This window comes from Trichosurus vulpecula, chromosome 3 (assembly GCF_011100635.1).
Source record: "Trichosurus vulpecula isolate mTriVul1 chromosome 3, mTriVul1.pri, whole genome shotgun sequence".
NCBI lineage: Eukaryota > Metazoa > Chordata > Mammalia > Diprotodontia > Phalangeridae > Trichosurus > Trichosurus vulpecula.
Genome location: NC_050575.1, coordinates 17,832,130 through 17,854,147, shown reverse-complemented (window position 1 = coordinate 17,854,147; position 22,018 = coordinate 17,832,130). Strand labels below are relative to the sequence as shown.

The 22,018-nt window shown below is 39.1% G+C and overlaps 1 protein-coding gene across 1 annotated transcript in view; it reads left to right on the top strand.

Moving 5' to 3' along the window:
• Window positions 1-256: 256 nt before the first annotated feature.
• Window positions 257-22,018, top strand: part of CDC42BPB (CDC42 binding protein kinase beta) — a 172,787-nt gene continuing 151,025 nt past the window's right edge. The window contains exon 1 of the mRNA XM_036752011.1: window positions 257-977. Coding sequence (XP_036607906.1) covers window positions 803-977 — 175 coding nt within the window. The 5' untranslated portion in view covers window positions 257-802. The remainder of the gene's footprint in view (window positions 978-22,018) is intronic.

Below are 22,018 nucleotides of genomic sequence, written 5' to 3'. Positions count from 1 at the left end.
CTCCCCCCCACCCCCTTCCCTTTCTCCCGGCCTACGGCAAGCGGCGAAGACCCTGTCCTGGGTGCGCAAAGGCGAAAGGGACAGGAGTGCAGGGAGGAAAGCTGGGGAGGGGAGGCATTGCGCGGTGAGGTCAGCGCGGAGGGCCCGGGAGGGGCAGGGCGAGGCGGGGCGGGGAGGAGGGGGGCGGCGGCCGGCCCCCGGATTGGCTGGCTGGCAGGCTGGCTGGGAGCTTGCGCCGCGATCCGGCCTGGCTCACGCACCCGGCTCGGGGTGGAGTGGGGGGCGGGGAAGGAGGCGGGTGGCTCTGGGAGCTGAGGCGACTGGCGGGCGGGCGGACGGACGGACGGGGCCGAATCGACCGAATCTCCGGAACCCACCGCCGCCGGAGGCCGGAGGCCGGGCGGGGTGCGCGTGCGTGGGAGAGACGGCGGCTGCGCGCGCTGAGGGCGCGGGGTTGCTTGTGTGTGTGTGAGCAGCGGCGGCGGCGTCGCGGCTGAGGTGGGGAAGGGGCGGCCTGCGTGAGGGGCACCGGCCCATGGCCCCGAGGGGCCGCGGGCCCCAGACCCTTCGCCTCTCGGAAGGAGCCCCGGAAGATGTGGGCTTAGCCCGGAGCGGCCGCCACCGCCCCCGCGCCGTTGCCTGCCCCGGGACTCCTCGCCGCCCAGTCCCTCCATCGCCGGGGGGCTCGCCCTAACTCGGGGCCGCGGATAGCGGCGGCCTCCACCCGGCCGGGGCTCGAAGGCGGCGGAGCCGAGGCCGCCCCGCGCGCGGTGTCCTGAGCGAGCGAGGGCGTGCGGGCATCATGTCGGCCAAGGTGCGGCTGAAGAAGCTGGAGCAGCTGCTCCTGGACGGGCCGTGGCGCAACGAGAGCTCGCTGAGTGTGGAGGCCCTGCTGGACGTGCTCATCTGCCTCTACACCGAGTGCAGCCAGTCGGCCCTGCGCAGGGACAAGTATGTGGCCGAGTTCCTCGAGTGGGGTAAGTGCGAGCGGCCTCCCGCCCCGCGCGGCGCCGCGCCCTCGCCTTCCTCCGCTTGTCCTCCTGCCATCCTCTTCCTCCTCTGGACCTCCCTTCTCTGCCCCTCCTCCCCCTCCTTCTCCTTCCTTCCTTCCTTCCTTCCTTCCTTCCTTCCTTCCTTCCTTCCTTCCTTCCTTCCTTCCTTCCTTCCTTCCTCCCTTCCTTCCCCCTCTTCTCTTGCTCCTTCTCCCCATTCCTTTATTTTTTCTTTTAATTCCCAGCTCCCCATCCCCTCCAAACCTCCGTCACTTTCACTCCTCCCCCCCACCCCCCCGGGCTGCATCTCCTGCCATACCCCCGACTCCCCTACTAGCACTCACTATACAGCCTCCTAGATCAGCCCCTTGGATATCCTATCCTGCGGAGCTCCCTGGGATATCCGCTCCTCACCACCCCCACCCCTTTGGCGGCCGAACTTAACCCTTGGCCTCTTGTGCACTGCCCAGAAGAGGAGTCATAAGCTGCGTTCGATGATGTGTAACAAACATTAAGTGCTAATTTGGGGAGAGGCGTGAGTGGAAGTGAGGGGAAGATAGAAGGTGGACATAGACTTTGCCCTTCTACTATACTATTCGTTTCTGGTGCCGCCCCCCCCCCCCCACTTCCTATTACTTGGGGCCTAGCATCTGTCCATCTGTCAAAGGCTAGGAACGCCTCGATGACCGCTGTTCAGATGATTCTTCAGTGCTAAGATGTCTTTCCGATAACAGCTCCAGGGGTGTTGCATTTTTATGTTCACTAATGTAATTGCAGTGTGTTTATGATGATATTAACATTTTTTTTGGGGGGGGTAGCCTGAAATCCAAACTATATGGGACAGTAGACCTTTTCCTCCCACACCTGTTGGTAGAGGCTCATGGTACTTTAGTCAGTTCTCAAAATGATGCTTGAATAAATATCTCTAAAGGATCTATTAAGAGAAAAGTCTGATTTTTTTGAAGATTTTTTTGAAAACTTTAAAAAAACCAATTCTTATTAAATAGTATTAGATAAGACTTTTAATTAAATTCTTTTCTACTTAAAAGGCAGCATGACATAGTGAACATAGTACTGGCCTCTATGGAGGAGGACCTAGGTTTGAGTGTGGCCTCTAATACTGCCTGTTGATCCTGGGCAAATCACCTCTCTCTTGTAGGCAAGTCTCAGAGAAGGTACTATCCTACATCTGCAGAGGGAATTTACTCATCTGGGAGTTTCCAATGCCGATGAAATCAAACTCCATTCCTAACCCTGTAGATTACCTAGTGTTATGGCATTAAGGCACTTCGGCGTTCTTCCATACAAAACAATAGGAAGGCAGAAGAAAAATATCCCAAATCATGGGAATTACAGATCTAGAATGCACCTTATTTTAAATTCCATGTTCTTCAGGTCAGTACCTAATGGGAATCTCGGAGGTTCTCAATACTCATCTTCTCATTTCAGATATAACTAACTAGGTTCTACCAAGTATTAATAATCATTGGAACTCAGTAAATTTATTTATATGAAGTGTGATTTATTATATTCTTGATTAGAAACTTAAGCCATTTATGCTACAGTGAAGAAAACAAACCCAGTTTTGGGTAACCCATGGCTTTTTAAAAAAATGTTAAAAATTTTTCTTCTTCTTAGTAAAATGTTAAGGTCACATGAAGTCAACAAGAGAATGATGCACCAAAAAAGTTACTGGTTCTTTCTAATTTCTGTGGGTGCCACCATTCTTCGTTACATGCAGTATTAAATCGGTTTCATTTCCTTTGATCTTTTTTTCAGGGTCAATAGTACAGTGTCCAATTGAATAATTAACCAGTGTTACATCTGCTTTTGAAAGGGATAGTTTGAGGCTTTATATTTACTTATTTTCTAAGTACTGTGGCTTCCATTCTTCCTTTATCTACCATTTGATTTTGAAAGACCAGGACAAGATTACAAGTTAGGGTATGAGAGTAAAGCATCAGTTGTTGGATGATATAGAATTGATGTATTAGCTTTAATAGAATGAGCAACCTGATAGCTGTATGGTAGTCATTCTTAAGATTGGGCAACTTCTATATTGGTATTCATTGTGCAACTGAACTGACAAATAATTTAGGGTTCCAGCTCTCTGTAGCTCATTTGTAGTGCTAGTAACTGTAAATTGTAAGTGGACTTGAAGAACAGGAAAACAAAGCTGTTAAGTATGTGATACTGAAATTTTTAACTCTTACATTACAATGGTGTAATCATTATACATTATAATAGAGGTCTTCATGTAATTGTGTAACTTCATTAGGGACAAAATATAGTAAAACATTTTGGATTCATGTAGCATCTTTATTTCAAAGAACTTAACACTTTTCCAAAATTGGAAAGGGATATCGATAAAATTTTAGCCTTTGTTACCACGTTTGTTCTGCACTAAAATCTTGTAGTTACATATGCATATTTCTTCAATAGATCTATGACCTCACTGAAGTAGTTACTTCCTTCAAGTGCTTATTGTAACCCTATATAAACTTTCCTTTCCATGACTTCCCATAAATCTTTCATAATGGATCCACCCAGTGCACTGGAGGCCTTTCTTTTAATCGTTTTAACATTTTGTAGGTACCACTGCATCAGTAACGTCCAGCTAATTTCAGTCAGTCATTTGATAAGCATCTATTAAGCATTACAGATGCTAGGATGCTAGGAATATAAAAACAAGAATGAAATAGTTTGTTTCCTTAAAGATCTTTCATTTTATAGAGGGAAGGAAGAGATGTGGCTAAGAAGAGACAAGTATGTGTACTGTATTGTATACAGTACATAAAAGCACGTCAGAGAAGGTCCTGTTGAGCTGAACTTTGAAGGAAAGTAGGAATTCAGGAGGTGGAAATGAGGGTGAAGAGTGTGTATGAAGGAGTTGGTAGTTGATCCCTGGAGTAATAGAGAGTTATTGGAGTTTATTGAATGAGTGGAATACCATGATCAGACCTGAGTTTTAGGAAAATCATTTAGGTTGCTGGGAGGATTGGAGAGATGAGGGACTTAAAGGCAGGGAGACCAATTAGGTTCTTGCAGTAGTAGATCAAGTGAGAATTGATGAGGACCTTAAAATAGGGTAGTATCTGTGTGAATGGACAGAAGTAGATAAATGCTAGAATCTAGCAGCTAGGTATATTATGGAGGATACAGTTGATAAGACTTATCAATTAATTGACTGTGTGTAGTAAAAGAAGGTGAGAGGATTACTGGAAAGATGCTAGTCCTCAACAGGAATAGGAAAGTTCAGAAGAGAATTGGGTTTTCAGAGGAGGATAATGGTTTCTATTTTGGACCTGTTGAGCTTGAGGTGTCTGAGATATCGCCATTTTGAAATGACCCAGTAGGCAATTGATCATTTTCTTAATGCATATCTGTTGTGACACTTGCTTAGAAGTCATGGTTGGTAATATGCTACAGCCTGCTTATGCTCGTCATGCATCTGTTCATAGCTCTGTCACCCACAATATTTTTTGGAGATTATGGCGTTCCATTATTTGTAGACACATCATATTGCTATGAGAATATTGGTGTTTTAAAAAAAAAAAGATAAAACTTTTTTTGTCAGGAATTAGCTGCTCCCTTACTCATGTATAATCTAAATTCCAAATGGATTATTGAACCATATATGTTTAATCATCTGATTATTGGTGTCATGTTCAGACAGAATTTTGTTTTATTTGGGAAATATTTTTGGGAATTTCTAGCTTCTCTGTGAAATTACTTTCACTTAAGAAAGGGGAGAGTACTCTATAAAATTTCATTTGGTTATAGTTTTGACTGCAGTGGTAGCACTCTATTTGTACTCACTACAGTAAGGTTAGTATAATCACATTTCATTATGATTTTAATGTTACGTATGACTATTTTTATATATGCTTGTCCTGAATTAGCATGATAAAGTGTTGCTAGTAAGTTTGGACAACACTTTGGATTATGTGTTTGAAAACTATTCTAGACATATAGATCAACCCTATGGAGAAGGTCAAACTTTGTTAGCAAAGGGAAGCTAACTAAAGTATCCATGATAAACTAAGAAATCTAGTTGTAATAATAATAACCTAGTTCTAATTGTAATAATAATTCACACTTATAGAGTGTTTTAAGGCTTGTGAAATGCTTCCTTCATTATAATCTTAAGCTTTAGATAATACAGATATTTTCCACTTGTTTTACAAATCAAGAAAATGAGGCTTAAAGTTTATGACTTGCCCCTTTGAGCAACACAATAAGTGAAAAACATGATTTAAAATAATGTTTACTGACTTCAAAGTCAGAATGCTGGAATTTATTGAATCAAACTTTCTTTGAAATTAACATAAATTCAGCCTAGATTTTTCTGAGAAATTAATTTTTAAGGAAATTTGAAAGTAGACAAATGAAGTTTAAATCATAAAAGAGAAAGATATTTCTGATTGTTCTAATTGTCAAGGAGGTTGTATTGGAAGGACAATAGTGTCCTTATTCATCTTTAATTTTCAATTCAAAGTGTAGTTCAATTAATTTCCTTTTTTGAAAGAATAAAAAATATCTTCAAATAAAAATATTGTCTTGTGAATTTCTTTTAAATTATTTTTATAAAATTCATAAGTCTTCCATCATGGAATTTCAGATTTGGGAGGTAGAGACCATATAGTCCAAGATTATTAACCCTTTTGGTTCTGAGATCCAAAGTTCATTTTCCTTAGGACAGAAAACCGATGCAAATCTCTGTCTTTCATTCTCTCTGTAGCCTATAATAACAGGCCCATCAAACTGAGTATGGGTCCCATCTCTTTTTTCAAATCCTCTTTTCTTCAGTGTAACTTTAAAAAAGAAAAGAAATTTTTTATTGTCTGAAGCTCTTCAGTGCTTCCGACTTTGGTCACCCAACATTACCTGCTACCCTTGCTTCCACCTTTACTTTTTCTTTTTAAAGAAATTTTTATTAGTATCTTTTGTTTTTATATTGCCTAGATTTCCACCTCTATCTTTTCTTTTCCCCTCTCCCATTGAACAGTCTCTTATAGCAAATTTCTTAAAAAGAGGAAGAAGAGGAAAAAAAATTGGCAAAACTAATCAGTGCATGGAATGATCCTGATGTTGCATGTAATATTCCACATCCTTGAACTTTGACCTCTGCAAAATGTGGAGGAGGTGTCAGTCAATCAGTAAGTATTTATTAACCACTTAGGATGTACCAAGCAATGTGCTTAGTGTTGGTGATACAAAGAAAGGCAGAAAAACCCAGTTGCTAATCTCAAAAAATCGTACTTCTTAATGGGAAAGGGAAATGGCATTTATAGAGCATTTGCTGGGCCTGTGTCAGGCACTGTACTAAGTGCTTTATCGATGTAATCTCATTTTGTCCACATAACTGTCCTGTGAAGTAGGTGTGATTATGATCCCCATTTTAGAGTTGAGGAAACTGAGTCAGACAGGTTAAGGGTCACACCTAGTAATTGTCTCAATCTGAATTTGAACTCGGCTCTTCCTGACTCCAGGCCCATTTCTCTTTCTACTTCTCAACCTGTAAATGTTTAGGGACATAAAAGAGATACACACACACACACACACACACACAAAATAGATGAAGGTAACCAGAAAGGGAAGATAGTAATTGGAAGACCAAGAAAGGCCTCTTGCAGAAAATGGAATTTGAGGTGACTTGAAGGAAGCTAGGGAAACTAAGAGACAGAATTGAAGGGGATGGAGCATCCCATGAATGGGAGATAGTGAAAAGCAAGGAGTCACAAAAAAGGAGGGTGATGCTTGAGGAACTGAAATTAGGCCAGTGTAACTAGATTGTAGAGTCTGTAGAAGAGAGTAAGATATAAGGAGGCCAGAAAGATGGAAAGGGGCTGGGTGATGAAGAGCTTTAAATGGCACACAGAGAAATTTATACTTGGCCTTGCAGGTAATAGGGAGCCACTGGAATTTATTGTTTGGGGAAAGGGTGGGACTTTTGCATGAGAGAAATCACCTTGGCAGCTGAGTGGAAGATTGATCAGAGTGGGAAGAAACTTGAGGCAAGAATTCTAACCAAAAGAGTATTTCAGTTCCATGAGAGATGGAACATCTGACCTAGAATTGTATAGAAAGAAGAGGACGTGTGTGAAATGGTGATATGAACGTATAAACAATAAGACTTGGCGAAAGTTTCGATTTGTGGGCTGAGTGGAAGTGAAGAGTGCAGAATAGCACCGGGGTTATAAGTCTTAGTGTCTGGGAAGATAGTAATTCCCTCAGTAATGATAGGGAAGTTTGGAAGAGGGAAAAGTTTTGGGGCAAAAGACAAGGAATTCTGTTTTGGACAGATTGAGTTTGAGATAGTTATACAATATCCAGTTGAAGATGTCCAAGAATCAGTTGGAGATGACATGATTGATAATAACATGATAATCATCCGAGAGATCAGGGCTAGATATATAGATCTAGGAATCATCAGCACAGGGATGATTATTGAATCCATGGAAGCTGAAGAGATGTGTAAGAGTATGGAGTCAAAAGAGAAAGGGGCCCAGGATAGAGCCTTGGGACATACCCGCAGGTAGTGGAGATGAAAATGCAACAAAAGAGACTATGAAGGAACAGGATGGATAGGAGGAAAACCAGGAGAGAGCAGTTAAATGAAAACCCAGAGAATGAAGTGTATCCAGATTAGTGATCAAATGCTGCACAGTTCAAGAAAGATAAGGATTGAAAAAAGGCCATTAGATTTGGCACTGAAGAGGTGATTGGTAACTTTGGAAAGGGCAGTTTCAGTTGAAAAATGAGGATGGATTTAGAAGAAAGTGATGTCTCTTACTTGGAACCAAGCTTGTTCTTTATAATTTCCCATCAGTTTCCTCCCTCCCTCCCTTCCTCCCTTCCTCCCTTCTTAAAAAAGATGAGCAAGTTGGTTAGTAAATGTCCTGTGCATGGACATTATCAGTCTCTTAGATAATTCCCAGGAAAGTAGTTTGGTGCTATGGGAAGAATGCTGGCTTTGGAGTCTGGAGTCTATGTTTGTATCTCATCTCTACGTTTTTCCTGTAGAGGACTGACTTTGCTTTGTATCTCACAACTTGATCTGTACAATATATTATTCATCAGTCTTCTGGTTGGTTTGTATTGATCTTTAGGTAACAGGTTACAAATCATATTTTTAAATAAAAATTTTATGAAGTGATAGGATTTTATAAGAGAACTTTGGATATTTCCCCCTTACTAGCAAAGGATGAATTAAGCATGCTCAGAAAAAAGAATTGAATTATGTCATCTCAGCTGTGTTGGTGTCTTTTGCATGAAGTTTATGGGGAGAAAATAGATTAGTAATAAAAACCTAACAAATGATTGCAAATCCCTAGCATCATAGAGCTAAAAAGGACTTCAAGAGGTCATGTGATCTTGCCCCTTGGTTTCAGACAGCAAGGAGGGTGCTTTTACCAGGCCTTAAAAATAAACAAATATTCATTCACTTCTCTCTTGAAAAACTAAACTATAAGTTTTACTTTCCTATCTTGACTTCTGCCTTGGAATATCCTTTTTTTTTTTTTTTTTTGCATCATTTCTTACCATTCTCATTGCCATCACCCTAGTCCAAGTTCTTATCACTTCATGCAGTGATAGAAATAGCTTCAAGTCTGTTAGCTGGCTTCCCTGCCTCTAGTCTAACTTCCATACCTCTTCAAGTGCTGCTTTTATCCCTCTGTCAAAGCTCTGCTCCATTGTCTTTTCATGGCATTGATATGGATAGCCCTGGGTTCTTAAAGGTTATGCCAGTGGAATGCAGGTTTGGACTGTTCTCTTAAACTGGAAAGGCTTTTTGAGTAGGCAGGATGGCATAAGAGCACTGGTCTTGGAGTTAAGAAGATGTTAAGTTCAGATATTGCTTAGACATTATAGCTGTGTGATCTTGGGTAAATATCTTGAACCCTCTGTTTTCTCGTCTGAAAAATAAAGGTGTTGGGCTCGATAGCTTCTAAGTTCCTTTCTAAATCCACATATGTGATCCTGTGTGAATTGAATAGTGATCAACTATGTATCTCTTGTCTGAGAATCAGCTGAATTCAGTGTCTCATAATGAATGTTTTTACCCCCAAACTTTTGAAGTCTTGTCTACAAAGTTGAAGGATTGTGAGCTTGTTATTAAAGGAAATACCCATACCAACAAAATCACGAATTGTTAAGTGTTGAAATGAGCAGTACAAGTTGTCCGTTATCACATCATTAATCTTATTAAAAATTCACAGTGGGTTCCATATTTCCTTCAGCAGCATGGCAGACCCCTTCACTTTAAATATAACTTTGATGTAAATATTTATTCTTAAGTGATTCTAAAAAATGCTTGCTGTTATTTATATCATACAATGTAACCTTGAATTTTAAAAATTTCATTTTCAGATAAATTTTATTTTTAATCTTACAATGTTACAAGCAAATTAATGAGATGAAAGTGATTGCTATCAATAAATATTTTATAGTTAGAAATAGTATTGGATATGTTAGTCACACTGTGGTATGTCAACATTTTTTTTTCCCTTTTGTGTAAGTCAACTAATGTTTAAGAGTTTTTTCTGCTCACAATTTTGCTGGAAAATGTGATAATTTAAAAATTAAATTTGTTCTGTTTTGCTAGCAAAATGGCCTCCTTTTGTCTCATAGAATTTTTTTTTTTTTAAATTTGGCAGCTTGCCCCATTAGATCAGGATCATTAGAAATAAAACCAGATTAGAGATTATTAGTGTCATATTTATGTATCTTCTGTAATGGAGTTTGTTACCCAGATTAGGTTATTGGATGTTTATTTCATTGTCAGATTCTTGGTTGTTTATTTTTTTTCCCCTGGTCTCTTCAAACTTATGGATTTTACCCATTTGATCTATAATGGATATTGATACAAAAAAAAATTATGGTAAAAATCAAACAAAACCAGGACTAAAAAAGGCACTATTTTATAACTGCTGTGACGCACTGATAAATTGTGAGCCGTATTGGAAGTACTCAATGGTGGCTCCTTGTTGATCTTGAATTGAACTTTTTAGTCACATGATCAATTATTTACCAGTCTACATTGACTGAACACGTAAATTGTACGGACCAAGCACAGATGGCAAAGCCGCTAAGGTTGCTGTGTTTTCTCATTTGCCATTAAAAATTTTCCCCAGAGACGGTGCTACTTAATTTGAAAAACACTGGCCTGTGGTATAAATTCTAAAATCCTCAACCCACCTCTCAAAACTTTCCATAATAGAACCCCATTTTGCTTTTTGGCAAATTTATTTCTATCTCTACCACAGATCCTTTTATATACAAGCATTTTTTCTTATTCACATGGCAGGCATGCTTATTGCTCTTCCATGTCTTTTTATGTGCTGTGTTGCTCCTTGTGCTACATTCCTCAACTGTAAAGTGAGGGGGTTTGATTAGGAGAACTCTCTAAGGCTACTTCTAACTTTCTGTGATTCCTTTGCTTTTTGTCTTATTATTTATACATTCTCCTCATTCTTAATGATTCAGTTAAAATCTCACATCCTCCAGGAAGTACTCTGCCTCTCCGATTATAACCTGCCTTAGTGGGGGACTGCACAGACCTCTTCCTCTTCATTTTCAATTTTTATGGAATTTTGCTATATACCATGAAACCTGGCAGGGGCTCTATGTAGTTTTTCTTTATATCCCTAACTGTTAGTACAGTACCTGACACATAGTAAGTGCTTAATAAATGCTTGTTACTTGATTATTTAAATATAGGATAGGAGGAAGTAATGTGTTTTGTTTGCTTAAAGCTACCTGATTATATATTTAAATGTATATTACCTCCTTCGGAGGCCCTTACTCTTAATACTGCTGTCATGCTCAAGTAAAAATGAAAACAAAACCAAATCCAATTTAAAAATGGGCTATGTTCTGAAAGTTTGATTGCAAGTTGGTTGTTTGGAACTTGAAATACATCTTCCTATAGAGATGGTGATTAGATTCTTAGATCATAATTTTGATAAAATGTCAAATATTTGCAGTGAAAAATAGTAAACTCCTCTGTGGTGAAATACTGTCATTATTTGCAGAGAATTCTGATTACTTTGAATTTGAATCCCTATTTTTGCTACATATTTGATCTTGGGTATGAGATTAATCTCTCTGCACCTCAGTTTCCTCATCTGTAAAGTGAGAGGTCTGGACTTGATGATCTCTAAAGTTATTTCTAGCCTTTAATCTTATGACTATGGATAAAATAAATAAAGTTTAGTAAGAATTAAATCATTTAGGTAAAATATGAAAAATGCAGTGAGTACAAAGTGCTACATTAATAGGAGTACTTAAGTGTTACCAGTGGAAGGATCAATGGCTTTGGATTCAGAAGACTTGGACTCCAATTTTCTCCTCCCACTTGTACTGTCTTGTGTGACCTTTGTCAAGTCACCTAACCTCCCAGTCAGTTTGCTCATCTGTAAAATGAGAGGATTAGATTAATTTACCTCTGAGATCCCTTCTAGCTCTTCATCTGTGATCCTCTGATCCCTTCAGAAATCGTGGGAACAGAATAAGAAATATTTTCAATTTATTTTTCTAACAAATAGCAGCAGTGAAATTATAAGGTAAATGTACTGTTATCAGAAGAAGGAAACAGCAGGCTTTGGAGGATTGAATTAACTTTTAAAGGTATCCATACATTTGTTAATTTACCACTCTATTGCATTTTCATCCTGTAGTATGAAAGTACTCATTGAAAATAAATTTCTCTGTTCCTTTCAAATCAAGATGGATTTAAACCAGTAGTTAGAGAGACTAGTCTTGATTATAGGTTGCTCCAAAGTGCATTCCTATTTTAAAGTCCCCATACATTTTACATTTAGAGGGTATATGTTTAAAAGCAGTGATTTATTTTAAAATTTTTAACTTCATCAAGAAACCAAAAGATTTATTTGTTGGTTCACTGTAGCTAATTGAAGTAGACACATAGAACTGTTGACCCTTGAAAAACAAATTCTAAAATTGACTTGTTTTGTAAATGTGACTGATTTGAAAATGTATGGTCTACCTTGAAAATTGAAATACAAATCTGTCAGAACTCAGCTCTACCACGTTTAGGTAATTACCTTCAATTTTCTGGGCCTCAGTTTCTTTGTCTCTGAAAAACAAGAAGTTGAACTAGATAATCTGTAAGGTCTCTCTTAGCTTTTACCTTCGCCAATTCCTATTTGAGAACTGTGAAGCCATTGGAAGTGATCCATCTTTAATGTAATCATCATGGATATTTAGAGTATACTTTTGCTCAGCTATAGTCGGACACCACCAGAAGGTTGGCAACCAGGTTATGGGGGTTTTTGTGTTTCGTTTTGGTCAATTAAATTCAGCAAACATTTATTAAGCACTTACTATATGTAAGGAAGGAACTGTGTAAAGTCATAAACAACCCATGAAGACTGTCTCCTGAGATAGAGAAGGCTTGTGAAATGTGAATATAATACTAATGAAATCATGTTAGGACAAGAAATATACATTTGTACATTTACCTAAAATAAGCCTGGGTTCTTGGATGATTTTTTTTCCCCTTCAATAAACTTAATTATCTGTCTTCATATTTTATTATCTAATATTTTAGTTTTCAACATTGATTTCCACAAGATTTTGAGTTACAAATTTTCTCCCCATTTCACTCTCCCCCCACTCCAATATGCCATGTATTCTGATTGCTCTGTTCCCCAGTCAGCCTTCCCTTCTGTCATCACACTCCTCCCCAATCCCCTTTCCTCTTACTTTCCTGTAGGGCAAGATAGATTTCTATAACCCATTGCCTGTATATCTTATTTCCCAGTTGGATGCAAAAACAACTTTCTTTTTTGAGCATCTGCTTTTAGAAATTTGAGTTCCGAATTCTTTCCCCTCTTCCCTCCCCACCCACCCTCCCTAAGAAGGCAAGCAATTCAACATGGGCCACACATGTATCAATATGCAAAACACTTCTACAATAATCATGTTGTGAAAGACTAACTATATTTCCCTCCATCCTATCCTATCCCCCTTTATTCAATGTTCTCCCTTGACCCTGTCCCTTTTCAAAAGTTTTTGCTTTTGATTGCCTCCTCTCCTGATCTACCCTCTCTTCTGTCATCTCTCCTTTCTTATCCCCTTCCCCCTGATTTCCTGTGGGGTAAGATACCCAATTGAGTGTGTCTGTTATTCCCTCCTCAAGTCAAATCTGATGAGAGCAAGATTCGCTCATTCCCCCTCACCAGCCCCCACTTCCCTTCCAACAGAACTGCTTTTTCTTGCCACTTTTATGTGAGATAATTTACCCCATTCTATCTCTCCCTTTCTCCCTCTCTCAATATATTCCTCTCTCACCCCTTAATTTTATTTTACTTTTTAGATATCATCCCTTCATATTCAGCTCACCCTGTGCTGTCTGTCTACACACACACACACACACACACACACACACACACACACACATATATTCCCTTCAGCTACCCTAATACTGAGAAAGGTCTCATGAATTACAAACATCTTTCCTTGTAGGAATGTAAACAAAACAGTTCAGCTTTAGTAAATCCCTTATGAGTTCTCTTTCTTGTTTACTTTTTAATGCTTTTCTTGATTCTTGTATTTGAAAGACAGATTTTCTATTCAGCTCTGGCCTTTTCATTGAGAAAGCTTGAAAATCCTCTATTTTATTGAAAGTCCATATTTTGCCTTGGGGCATTATACTCAATTCTGCTGGGTAGGTAATTCTTGGTTCTAATCTTAGCTCTTTTGACCTCTGGAATATCATATTCTAAGACCTTCGATCCCTTAATGTAGAAGCTGCTAGATCTTGTGTTATCCTGATTTTTCCACAATACTCAAAATGTTTCTTTCTGACTGCTTGCAGTATTTTCTCCTTGACCTGGGAACTCTGGAATTTGGCAACAATATTCCTAGGAGTTTTCTTTTTGGGATCTTTTTCAAGAGGTGATGGGTGGATTCTTTCCATTTCTATTTTACCCTCTAGTTCTAGAATATCAGGGCAGTTTTCCTTGATAATTTCTTGAAAGATGATGTCCAGGCTCTTTTTTTTTTTTTTTGATCAAGGCTTTCAGGTAGTCCAGTAATTTTTAAATTATCTCTCCTGGCTCTATTCTCCAGATCAGTGGTTTTTCCAATGAAATATTTTACATTGTCTTCCATTTTTTCATTCCTTTGGTTCTGTTTTATAATATCTTGAGTTCTCATAAAGTCACTAGCTTCCACTTGCTCCAATCTAATTTTTAAGGAAGTATTTTCTTCAGTGGTCTTTTGGACCTCCTTTTCCATTTGGCTAATTCTGCCTTTCAAGGCATTCTTCTCATTGGCTTTTTGGAGCTCTTGCCATTTGAATAGTCTATTTTTTAAGGTGTTACTTTCTTCACTATTTTTTTGGGTCTCCTTTAGCAAGTCGTTGACTTGTTTTTCATGATTTTCTTGCATCACTCTCATTTCTCTTCCCAATTTTTCCTCTACTTGTCTTACTTGCTTTTCCAAATGCTTTTTGAGCTCTTCCATGGCCTGAGACCACTTCATATTTTTCTTGGAGGCTTTTGATGTAGGCTCTTTGACTTTGTTGACTTCTTCTGGCTGTATGTTTTAGTCTTCTTTGTCTCCAAAGAAAGATTCCAAAGTCTGAGTCTGAATCTGAGTCCATTTTCACTGCCTGTTCATGTTCCCAGCTAACTAATTGACCTTTGAGCTTTTTGTCAGGGTATGACTGCTTGTAGAGTATAGAGTACTTTCTCCCAAGCTTTAGGGGCTGCACTGCTGTTTTCAGAGCTACTTCTACCCAGCAAACTCTGCCACACCAGTGCTCCTCCTCCCCCTGCCAACCAGGACCGGGATCCAGATCCAAGCAGGGCAAAACTGCCTCTGCGCCAGCAAAGCTCTCTTTGCACTCTTGCTCTGATTTGCTGCTTGATTGCTCCCACCCTGTGAGTCAGGGACTGGGGAAGCAGCTGACTCTGGAGCCCTGGAAGCAGTGGCTGCAGCTTCCTGGTGCTGCAGCTTCCTGCTGCTGTTGCCACTGGCATGCTACCTCTGCCACCTTCGGGGCTGGGGCCAGACCACTCCCACCCCAATTCAGCAGTTTTCCCACTAACCTGCTCTGTGGTCTTTGGCATTTGTGGGTTGAGAAGTCTGGTGACTGCCACAGCTCAGTGTTTCATGGTCCTAAGGCCTGTTCCTCCCCCGCCCCACTCCAGGTCTTGTCTGTCCTGGCACGTCCCATGCTAGGCTGTGCTCTGCTCCCAGCATGGTGCGATGGACCCTTCCCAGCAACCATCGAGGTTGTCCTGGGCTGGAGACCTGCTTCCCTCTGCTATTTTTTGGGTTCTGCAGCTCTAGAATTTGTTCAGAGCGATTTGGGGAGCTTAAGCAAGTCCCTGCTTTCCAACCACCATCTTGGCTCCACCCCCTCAACACTTAATTATCCACATAGGATGCATGTATATTTTCCAGATAGTTGCCATTTTGGTTGTTGGCGTTCTACAGAAATTTAAATTAGATTATATAGTGAACTCATTCTTTCTCTTCTTATAGTTCATTCAAAGACCAAAAAAGACAGAGGAAGATTTCTGACATTTTAAATGATCAGTTTCTCAGTTTAAAATGGATTATCCCAAATGTAGAAAGTGTTATTTTTATAGCTGCAGATGAAACTGTAAGTGTAAGCTTGTTATGGGCATAGACAATTTGTTAAAGCTTTCTTTGTATCTCTAACAGTTTGCTCAAAAAGTATTTGTTGAGTGAATAGTCTCTGATCAGTCAAAGTTTATTAATGATTATCACGGGTTCACTAGTGTTGACTTCCTTTAAAAATTCATCATTCATTTTTAGAGTAGTTCTACCTTTGTCCATTATGGTGTATAGAGGGGTAATTGATATTCAATTCACAGCCAGCTCTTCATTGGCAGTTTTGATTTTCCCAGATCTGTCCATCTACTGGCTGCTTCCCTGATTTCCACAAACATGATTTTGTTTCCTTTATCCTTTAAAAAACTCTCACTTGATCCAACAGTATCTAGTAGCTATCATTCTTTATCTCTCTTATCCTTCATGGGTAACTGCCTTGAAAAAGCTGTGTATGCTCAATTTTTTGACTTCCTTTCCTCTCACTTGATTCTAAGTTCTTTGCAATATGGTTTATAACCTCATCATTCAACTGAAATTACCCTCTCCAAAGTTACCAATTATTTCTGCACTGCCAAATCTAATGGCCTTTTTTCTATTCTCATCTTTTTTGAATTGTACAGTATTTCATTGCGATTTCCTTCTGGATTCACTCTACTTTCTGGGTTTTCATGAAACTGCTCTCTCTTGATTCCCCTATCCATCCTTTGCTTCATGGTCCCCTTTGCTGTATCTTTGTCTCCACTCCCTGTGGGTGTCCTCCCAAGCTCTATCCTGGGCTCCTTTCTCTTTTGATGCTATATTCTCTCTCCCCCCTGGTGTTCTCTTAAGCTTCCACAGATTCAGTTATCATCTCTATGCAGATGATCCCCATATTGATATTACTAGCCCTATTCTCTCTGCTGATCCACAGTCACGCATCTCTGTCTTCCTCTTGGACATCTTGACCTGGCTGTTCCATAAATATCTCAAATGCAGCACGTCCAAAACAACTCCCTGTCTTTTGCACTCAAACTAACCTTCCTCTCTTCCAAACTTCCCTATTACTACTGAAGACACTGCCATCCTCCAGTCACCCAGGCTTGAACTTTGGTGCTATCCTGTACTCCTCACTTGTACTTAACCCACATATCCAATCTGTTTTCAGATTTTGTTGTTTTCACATTCACAATCTGTCATGTTTCCTTCCTTCCGCTCACACAACTGTCCCCTGGTTCAGGTCCTTATCAACTCATACCTGTATTACAATGTCCCTGCCTCTACCCTGCTCATTACAATCCATGCTCCATTCAGCTGAAGTGTGCTTCCTAGACTGCAGGTATGACCATTTCATTTCCCTACTCAGTAAACTCCTGTGATTTCCACTCACTTCCAGGGCCAAGTATAAACTTCTCTGATTGTCTCTTAGAGTCCTTCACAATCTGGCCCCTTATTAGCCTTTCTAATCTTCCTACACCTTATTCCTACATACTTGATGCTGGACTACTTGCATTTCCTCAAACATGACTATTACACTCTTAATTCCCTATTCCTTGCTTTTTCACTGGTATTCCTCTCCTCCCCTTCCACCCCTCCATGCCTGGGATGCTTTCTGTTACCTCTTGTTTCCTGGCTTCCTTCATGATTCAGCTCAGATCTCACCTTCTACAGGAAGTCTTTTCTCCTTTTCAGCCTTCATTAGTGCCATTCATCTGAGATAGCTTTCTGTTTGTACTGTATATATCTTGTATGTATGTGGTTGTCTCCATATTGTTTCCTCAAAATGTGAACTTGAGTGCAAGGGCTATGTTTTGTCTTTGTATCCCTAATGCTTAGCACAGTGACACATAGTAAAAGCTTACTAAATGCTTGTTGATTGACTGAATTGAGAATATTGTCAAAGTAATTTAGAGAAAGGCTACAGTATGTGAATTTTAAATTACTGCTATTATGTGATGATACCATTGAGCTTTGACATATCTTAAATCAAACCTATTTTGTGCAGTTTTTCCTAAAAGGATTTTAACCTAAAAAATGTGGCATTCTGCTTTTGAGTATTAAAATAATTATTGATTTTTATGTATTTTGGCTTAAATTATTATTTCTTAGTGTCTAGTGCTTCCCTTTTCCTGTGTTGTCTGCTTTCCTCCCAGTAACAATTTTTTTAGGGGGTCAGGAGTACTGACAGTAATTTTTGATAAACTGTAACATTTATTAGCTTATTAAATCTCACAAAATTATTGGTAGTTTATTTTTTTTTTAAATATTTTGTCCTGGAGACAAGTGATTGTAATAATTCTACCACCTTCCTCAGTTATTTTCTAGGCTTGAATTTAGAACCACAGAACATAGAATGTCAGAACTGGAGGAGAATTTAAGGATAATATAGTTCAGCCACCTTATTTTACATTGAGGAAACGTGAGTCCAGGAGGCAAAGTGACTTACTTAGTATAACATAGCTATTTATTGGCAGAATCTGGACTAAAACCCAGGTCTCTTGACTTCTGTTCTTGGTTTCTTTTTTCTTACAGTATTTTGCAACATTTTATTGGTATTTTATGAGGTCTTACTCTGTCATCATTAGATTCATAATTCATGTGTGTTTGCTGAGTACTAATGCCATTAGTCATGCCAGCATTGCAATAGGTACGAAAGTTTATCAGCTCACAAAACTTTTACTATCCAGAAGGAATGCTGGCAATAAAATCAGTGAAATAAACGTTCTTTTTTATTTGGTAGAAATAAACTTTTCAAGGCAAGTAGCTGATTTACGTGGCCTCATTGTCCTGGCAATGATTAAAAACCTTCAATTTCATTTAAGGAAGAGTTTAATCTTTTTATTTAAAAGACCTTTTAAGTCTCTTGGTTTCAAGACATTTGAAACAAAATGGTAACAGATAGTTTGTAGCCTAATGTGAGTATTTTTTTAGGCCTTCCTCTTTCATTAATGTGAAAAATCTTGATCTTTTCTATCAATTTGTAGTGTGAGAATGTCAAGGCTGATTTATTTTTCATGGTGAATTTTCCACATGTAGATATTGACTTTTACTCATTAACTTAAAACGATTATTAATTTCAGAATTTTGTGTTGAGTAAAATTTAATTTCTGAAGTTTGTTCTCAGTAATTTGGGTTATATAATAATAGTGCTATATAATAAAGTATGTTGTGTTTTCTGCAACATTTCTCCCAGAACAACCCTTTTGGCTTGGAATACTGTGTTTGATCCTGGGTGTCAGAGTTTAAGGAGGACTCTGATAAGCTGAAGATTGTTCAAAAAAGGACAAGGATGGTGAAAGGTCTTGAATCTATGTCATGTGGGAACTATGGGAGCAGGTTGAAGGAACTAGGTGTGTTTATCCTGGAGAAGAGATGACTGAGGGGAGAGATGGGGCACCCAGAGGAGAATGAAAGGTGACTGCAGATGAATATTAGGTGAGCCCAGAACTGAATGGGAGAAGGAGTGCAGCCACTTAATTTTGTGCCACACACTTTTTGCCTTTGGGAAATTGCACAGCATTTTTATGACACTCCCCCTCCCCCCCAAACCTCTCCCCTGAAACAAAGACCCATTTTTTTTCCCCCAACATCGATATCAGTTCAGTGATCTTATATGACTGTAATTCATGGAATACATAAGTCTCTAAAGAATTAAAGTCACAAGTCACTGAGCATGATGATCAAAACAGTGGTAGCATGGCGTATGGAAAGGGTGTGTTTGTTGACTGCCCTGTAAATCAACTCACTGTCTCTGTGACTTCTGAGACCAGAGTTCCTGTCCTTGGACACCACTCCCCTGCATGTGTTATCTGCCCTCTCTTAGATTGTAAATTATTTGAGGACAGATATTGTCACATTTTGTATTTGTATTCCCACCATATTTATCAGTGTCTGTCAGTATGGGGTTTAATAAATGGCTTTTAGTTATTTTCTTATTTTAAAAAAACTATTTGAAGGATCATGTTATGGAAGAGTGATTGGACATGTTATAGTTGGCCTCAGAGGACAGAACTATGAGTGGAAATTGCAAGGAAGCAGATTTAGGCTTAATATTCGGAAAAGCCTCTTTACAATTCGAACTATCCTGAAATGGAATGGTCTAGGCCACAAATTGGTGGGTTCTCCCTCATTGGAAGTCTTCAAACAGAACTAATATGATCAGTAAATTATAATAAATTATAAATTATATTAGTAAATTATAATAAAGATTCCTTTTGCATATGGCTTGGTCTAGCTGGTTGCTGATGTCCCTTCCTACTCAAAAATTCTGTGATTCTGTTGAGTAGGCAGTATAAGTGTTGTCCTCATTTTATAGATAAGAAATAAACCATTTGAAGGATTACAAGTATAATAAGGAAAATGGAAGGTAGATTTCTTTTCTTAGAACCAATCAACTGGCTGAGTACACTTGTATCAGTGTAGTGGAAGGTTATTGCCTCAGAAGACATGATGAAAATGATGGATTCAGAAAAACTTGGGGAGACATAAACTGATGTAACATGAAGTAAGCAGAACCAAGAGAACAACTTTAACTTATCTTGGCTTTTTATTTGTGTCTCCAGCGCTGAGCACAGTACTTTGCATATAGTATGAGCTTTAGTAAGTGCTTTCTTATTTGTTCATTCACTCAGTGACCACCGTAGTGTAAAGGAAAACAACTTGGAAAGATCTCAGAATTCTGATCAATGTATTGACAAATCAGGACTTCAAAAGACTAACAAAGAAGCATGCCTCCCACCTTTTGTCAGAGGACATACCATTTTGAAGGGGACCAATATGTTGATTTATTTCATTTCACTGTACTTACTTGTTACAAGGTAGGACTTCTGTTTGGGATTGGTGGGAGGAGTTGGTGGAGTGATGGAGTTGCAAGTTCAAAAGGGCAGGCAGAAATGGGAAGTTTTGTCACTGCTGTGTTAAATTTAATAGATATTAAAAAAAACATTGTAAAGAACAGAAATGTACGATTTCATATGCAATCTTTGTTGGTGGTTAAGTTCATAATAAGACAAAATTTAAAAGAAAATATGGAATTATACATTAGGATCTACAAAAATACATATTCTCTTTGACTTAGTGATCCCACTAATGGGACTATACCTCCTCAAGGAGGTTGATAGTAGTTTTAATTTTGTTCACTTTTGTTATTTTCTTATGTTTGCATTTGTGTATTTGAATACCTATACTTGATAATAGGAGTTAGAATATTATTTACATAAGCTTGGAGGGGAAAGTTCATTCATTTATATAATTTGGGGTGGGGAGGAACGATTCATACTTGGCAGGTTTACAATTTGTAATATTTTAAAGTTAAGAATATTCATTATTGGTGTGATACTTAAGTTAAAATTACTTTGGTAATAGTGTTTATACTTCCTACATCCCATGGTGGTTGCAGACAAAACCCTCTGTAAAGTGCTTTAGCACTATATAAACCTGAGCTGTTGTTGATGTAAGAAGTTAGAAGCAGGCTCAAATATTTTTGTTGCTTTCTTAACAAAAAAAATCTATTTCAAAGGAAAATAGGAATATCTAAAATTTTAAAATAAGTGGCAAAATGATGTTATTTTTTTCCATACACACAACCCTTTCCCCCAACTTTTGATGCAGTTCAACAAGCATCTTTTAACGCACTTTATGGCAGGCACAGGAGATACAAAGACAAAAGTTAAAATGTCCTCCTCTCAATGAAGTTACATTCTGTTGTAAGGAAACAGCATGCATATGGAAAATTCTCATAGGAGGAAAGCCCGAGCAACTGAGGAGTTCAGGGTAGGTTTCCTGTATGAAGTGGCACAAACTAAGCTAGGAAAGCTAGGTATTTTCTTAGGAAGAGGTGAGTTGGGTGTATGTTAGAGGCATGGTTGGGGGGGGTGGGGAACAGCCTTTGGAAAGGTACAGAAATGGAAGGTAGAATGTCATTATTAGGGAACAGCAATCAGTCCACTGTGGAACATAGAGTCTAGTAATGCGAGCGTGTCTGTTGTAAACCTGGAAAGGTAGTTTGGAATCTGATTTTGAAGGGATTTAAAAAGTCAAACAGAGGATTTTATAGTTTACTTGAGAAGCAAGAGGGAGGCACTGGGACTTCTTGAGCAGTTGAGTGACCTGTGCCTTAGGAATATCAGTTTGGGCAAGATATGTGATGTATTGCAGAGGGGAGAGACAGAAGGTCACTAAACCAATTTGTAGGCTATTGTAATAGTCCAGGCGAAAGGTGATGAGGATCTAAACTGGAGGATGGAGAAGAGGAGACAGGTCTGTGAATGCAAAAGAGAGGACAGATGGAAACTATATTATGGAATAGAATCAACAAGATTTGACATCTGGCTTAATTGTGGTATTACTGAATTAAAGGGGATGCACAGTTGGATGAATTTGGGGGCACGGTTCCAAATTGCTTTCTAGAATGACTGGACCAATTCTGAACTCCACCA